The 6,182-nt window shown below is 22.9% G+C and overlaps 1 protein-coding gene across 1 annotated transcript; it reads left to right on the top strand.

Annotated features, from left to right (window-relative positions):
* Positions 1 to 2,298: 2,298 nt before the first annotated feature.
* Positions 2,299 to 3,074, top strand: MKS88_005203 (uncharacterized protein; the record flags this gene model as incomplete). Its single annotated transcript, XM_067218444.1, has 2 exons — positions 2,299 to 2,503; positions 2,584 to 3,074. The coding sequence occupies 2 exons, from the start codon at positions 2,299 to 2,301 to the stop codon at positions 3,072 to 3,074; spliced, it is 696 nt and encodes a 231-aa protein (XP_067071577.1).
* Between the last annotated feature and the right edge of the window lie 3,108 nt (positions 3,075 to 6,182).

The raw sequence follows: 6,182 nt of genomic DNA, 5'->3' as shown, positions 1-6,182 counted from the left end.
ATATTGATAGGAGCATTAAAGAGATATAAAACAATTATAGCTGTGCCTTCATTAACTACACGAGTTTGATACATCTCTGACCTTATTTTACTTTACATTTTCAGGAAAACTGTTCAGCCGATATAATGGATGTAATCTTCAAGTAATCTCATAAAATTATAGAAAAGATATACATTGCAGACAATGAATTGTGGACAAAAATATAAAAGAAAATGAACTATATATAAATGATGCATCTCATGAACATGAATATACTTATAATAGTAGCACCCATACAAGTGGAAAACGTGGTAAAGACAAATTATCCAATATTTAGATAGTTCACATTGATATAGTAAAAAAAGAATATGCGAATAAACATTTTAATAAATTGTATTACTTAAAAGATGGTATATATAATATTCTGTATTCTGGCAATTCTTATAATAAATATGCAAAAAAAAAATTATAGACATTCATCCAAAATGAGAAAATTTATACATTGACACTGATGCAGCTTTTACTGTCTCCGTATCGTCCTTTCTTAAATTATTTTTTAAAATAGTAATATGTTCACTTAAAAAAGAATATAAAAGAGGGAGTATAATTGTAGTATTCCGAAAAAGAATATCACCTGAAATTATTATTTCAAACAGTTTACAAAAATTGATTATATTATTGTAATCAATTCCACTACACTACCTTTTAAACTAATAAATAATAATCGATACGGTGTTTCTGTTAAAGCAGAAAAAATAGAGTACAAATATGACAAATTACTAATGGATAGTAGTAATTTTTTGATACTTAAAAATTCAAAATATATATTTAAAATAATTTATATGGAAAATATATATGTATCTTCTGAAAAAGAATTTGTAATTCATCATAAATGCACAAATGTTAAAAATGATTTGTATATAACAAGTAAATTTTTATTTCTATATATTGTTTTCATTATAGAACGAATGTATTTTATCCATCACATAAATTTGAATGTGAAAATCAGTTCTATATTACTAACAATTCAGATTTTTTTGTAAATTATTCATTTAAAGTATCTGATGAATAGAAAGATCGTAGTAAGTTAGAAAAATTCGGAAAAGAAGGAATTATGATAACAGTTTTCCCCCGAAGTGTAAGCACCTGTCTTTGTAATATTGAATTTTTTTTAAAAAAAATTAAAATATATAAGAAAAGTTTACCATTTAATGCAAGTTGCTGCAGATTTGATATAGAATGTGACCCAATTTTTTTTTAATATAAAACTGTTTAAAATCATTATTATATAAGAAAATACCGAAGTGAAGTTTGGATTAATCGTGGATGAGCAAACATAAGATATAAATCATTTAGAAATTCCACATACACATGGAATTATAAAAAGAAAGAGTTTTAAAATTATATTTATTTGTTTACAAATCAAAATTATACATTATATACACATCGTTGTAAAAATGAAAATATAATGCTGAGAAGATTTATTTATTTTAAATGTATAAGACTTTTGTACATGTTCTACTATAAAAACTGCTTTTATCATAGTACATTTTTAAAAATGTAATTACTTATATGTAAAAAGAACATATCATAAAAATTAAGTATAAATATCACATTAACACCTTTACCACTCTGTCAAACGAATTACCAATTTTCATTTATTCGGTTAATAAATTTTATATAGAATCAAATAACTCAGTTCTTGTTCTTATGTATAATATAAAATTTTTAGAAACAACATTATCTAATAATACGTTAAAGTTAAACGTTCAACATTAAGAGGATAATGTAATTCCCATCATGATTCAAGCTGTTATTTCTAATACGAACTTCTATTTTTGTTTGTCCTACTTGAAATGTCTCTTATTTTTTGTCTACAGTTCTTTCCTGTCATCAATGTTGTTGTTGTTCTCATGTGCTACTAAACATATTAATTTTTTCCTTTTTTTTGTTTTTCCTATAAATTTCCCTTCAAAGGGAATAAGCTCTCCAATATTAATTAGAAAAAGATATATAGACATGGAAGTTATTTACATTAAAAAAAAAAAATTCATTCACAAGCTTACTTAGTACGAGAACAAGTAAAAGAAATTTATATTTCCCTTTGGAATCCGAAAAAAAAAGAAAGAAGAAAACATAAAATTTTGAAATATTTCATGTTACCCTAAAAAATGTGTACTTAAAACAGGATATGAAACGATGTATATTTTACACTCGTTCAATAGTAAGGAATAAAAGTGTAAAGATATTATTTACATTTATAAAAATTTGATCAACAATAAAAAGGTATCTAACAAATTTTAGAAGATAAATATAGTAATGTCCTTCGTTTATCCTAGAGTGGACGTACCCGAAAGTTCAAAGCTTGTAAACAATTTTATTGAGCAAGGTGAAAATGGAATTAAAGAAGAGAAAGATAAGAAAAATGATGAAGTAGTAGAAAGCATCAAACACATTAAAAATATTAACAGAACAAAACAAAGAACTGGAAAAAAAATTGTACCTATAGAAACGGAAACAGCCTGTTTTACTATATTATATATATACTAAATATTAGAGAAAAGAAGAAAGACATGTATAAAATTTAAAAAAATGAAAATTTAGATGAACATGAAAATAATGAATATAAAGATTATAAAAAAAAAAAAAAAAAAAAGAAGAAGAAGAAGAAGAAGAAGAAGAAGAAGAAGAAGAAGAAGAAGAAGAAGAAGAAGAAGAAGAAGAAGAAGAAGAAGAAGAAGAAGAAGAAGAAGAAGAAGAAGAAGAAGAAGAAAGAAGAAGAAGAAGAAGAAAGAAGAAGAAGAAAGAAGAAGAAGAAGAAGAAGAAGAAGAAGAAGAAGAAGAAGAAGAAGAAAAGAAGAAGAAGAAGAAGAAGAAGAAGAGAAAGAGAAGCAGAAGAAGAAGAAGAAGAAGAAGAAGAAGAAGAAGAAGAAGAAGAAGAAGAAGAAGAAGAAGAAGAAGAAGAAGAAGAAGAAGAAGAAGAAGAAGAAGAAGAAGAAGAAGAAGAAGAAGAAGAAGAAGAAGAAGAAGAAGAAGAAGAAGAAGAAGAAGAAGAAGAAGAAGAAGAAGAAGAAGAAATTAATATATGTTTATAAAAACAACTCTGAAAGAAAATTAAATATAAGAAACACAAAATCAAAAATGTATAATAAACATATAATATGCATTAGTAAAAAAAAAAAAAAATAATATATATATGAATAACACAAAAAATCATGAAACTAACAGAAAATTTGAGAAAAGAACTTTTTAAACAAGTTTAATTTAAAATACAAAATCTTGTATATAGGCTACATTTTACAATTATTAAATGATAAAGCACCCATGAATGATGTTACATCATTTTTGAAATTAGCTCTGTCAGAAAAAAAAAAAAGGTAAAAAGACTATTAACAAAAAAAAAAAAATAATTTCCCAAACATATTTGAGGATATCCGAAAGCAAATATTCCTCATACCAATATGTATTAATGGCGTTGTGTTTTTCTTTAAAAAAAATGATTATATAAATTTGGAAAATTATATTATCGCATATCTTAAAATTAAATTTGATGAGAATATTCCTATAATATATTTGAATCCTATAGAAAGTTATTAAAAATTTTTTAATACATCTAATCAGAAAGAAAGAGAGAAGGAAAATGTATGTCTAAAGATTAACACAGAATATGGAGATGACTAACAATGAAATGGTGAAAAATGGAAAGAGAAAAACGACAAGAAAGGGAGAAAAGAGAATACTAAAAAAAAAGAATAGAACAAATAATATAATTGATTAGCAAAGAATTAACTATTCTTATGAAAATTCAACAAAGACATATAAAGAAAAGTTTGAATAAAAATTGAAAAAATAATAGATTCATTAAATCTGAATATAGATATTTATTAATATCAAAATGCTATATAAGATGATGATAATAATGGAAAGAAAAAAAATTCTGAAGCAAGAAAGCGAAGCAAGACATTAAGACATCAAATTTAAAAAAAAAGTTTCTTTAAAAGTATAAATCTTAAATTTAGCCATTCATTTACTGAGAAAATTTATGAATATGAAAAGTATTTAGTAAAAAATATATATAGAAAGGAAATTCAGAATAAAATAATATATACCGAAAAAAACAACAACACGATGACTGTGACTATGGGGGTAAAATAATATAATAATATATTCGAACAAAAAGCTAAATGATAAATTTAACACACAAAATGGTAAAAAGGCGGATAAGGAAGTTTCCAACAAGAGCAGAGTATTCTTTTAAAATATGCAAAAGGAGTATGATTATGATATACCCATGATATTCAATATAATTGACCCATTTGATGACTCATAATGTCAACAAAAAGAATAAAATATAAAAACAGTTATTTATAGAAATGATGAACTAACGAAGTAATGAAGATAATGTTTTATTGAAGTACACTATCTATATTTCTTCATAAGTGAAGAAGTATATTTTAGAAAATAGATCCACTTCAATGTTATATTAAATTTAGAAAAAAAAATACGAATATAGGAATATCTTTATATTTTTTTTTATAGATATGAGATAAAAAATTATGAGACTTTTAATCTAAAGAGTTATATTCAAAGGATAATATATTTAAAATAAAGATAAGACAATTATTACATTAACAAAGATAAGAAAAAAGTATACGAAGAGGAAAAATAGAGTAGATCAAATTATTCTGACTAGAACAAAAAGGATAACACAAATATATAAATGAAATTACTTGAAGCTTACACAAACATGGACGAAATGGAACGTGAACAAGATGGAACAGGAAATGCAGGTGTAGAATATAATAAGGAGGAATTTCTAAATATACAAAAAAAAGAAAAGCAGTGGAAAGAAAAAAGAAAGGGAAAAACAGTATAATGCAAAAGAAGAAAGGAGAAAAAACAAAAAAGAGTACAATAAAAAAGACAATGGAGAATTAATTGTGAGTAAAAGTGAAAGGGTGTATGAAAAGCACAAAAGTAAGGAAAAATGGAACAAAAAGGAAAAATAAAAAAGGGAAAGGTTAAAGAAAAAATGAAGGAAAATGAGAAGATACAGAAAAGAATGAAATAATTAATAAATAAAAGGAAATATTTTCATTATTTATAATGTGATAGTTTTATTTATTCACTGAAAAATTGTTCTTATTCGTGTATATAAGACTAAGCACAAAAAATTATAGAGAAGTTTTTAAGAAATATTATGATTATACAGCATTACTGCAATAAGAACTTATACTAACAAAAAGAGTAAATATACTAATTTTTGCTAAAATAAAAAATTTCATTTTTCTATTCATAATGGATTTAATCAATGTTAAAATAATTTTGGATAGTTAAAAAGTTCATTTCTTATTCACGAAGAAGTGACAACATGGGGTATCTATTAACTATTAATTTTTTTAATATTAAATTTCAAATTTGAAGTACAAATATGATAATATTAAAAAGAAAAGGTAATTTTAATATCATTTTAGTATATATTTAATATATAATTATTTACAAAAAAAAAGCTCTAATTGAAAAAATTATCGATAGAGTTAATTTTGTTAAATGAAGTTCAAAAAAAAAAAAAATATATATGTATATATATATTGTCTAGAACAATAATTCTAAATTTTTATTATTAGTGCCTTTCAGAAAAAATGTAAAAAAATATAAAATGGATTTTTTTATTCTAACAGTTTTTGTATTTTATATTTATAATAATAAAAAATGAGAGTAAGCATAGATGCGACAACACACATTAGGAATATAGTCATTCATTTTTTTATGCTGAACTTCCTAATAATGATCATATCTATTTGAAGATATTATTAATGTTAAGCTTTATTTTAAAATTAAAAAATGTAAAGTGTTATATACAATATAATTAAAATGATGGGATGGAAAAAAAAACAAAACGAAAAAAAATTATATTCATTGCAGACTCTTTAAGTTAAAATTTAGCATTTACTTACCCTTTATGCAACTTTTATATATATTAAATATTTTATGTTTGCTTTCTATAATTATATTAACCTTACAGTATTTTATATTATAAAAAAGCATAATCCAAATTAGCGATTACATATATATATGTATCATTATTATTATAAATAGAATAATGATATTATTTAAAACTATACATTTTATTTATCATTAATTTAAAAAAAATTATTAAACAATTCAGTTATTTATATTTTTCTTTTCTGATAAGAAAAATA

This window comes from Plasmodium brasilianum, chromosome 13, assembly GCF_023973825.1.
Source record: "Plasmodium brasilianum strain Bolivian I chromosome 13, whole genome shotgun sequence".
NCBI lineage: Eukaryota > Apicomplexa > Aconoidasida > Haemosporida > Plasmodiidae > Plasmodium > Plasmodium brasilianum.
The sequence above is the reverse complement of the archived record's forward strand: the minus strand, read 5'-3'. Positions and strand labels throughout refer to the sequence as shown.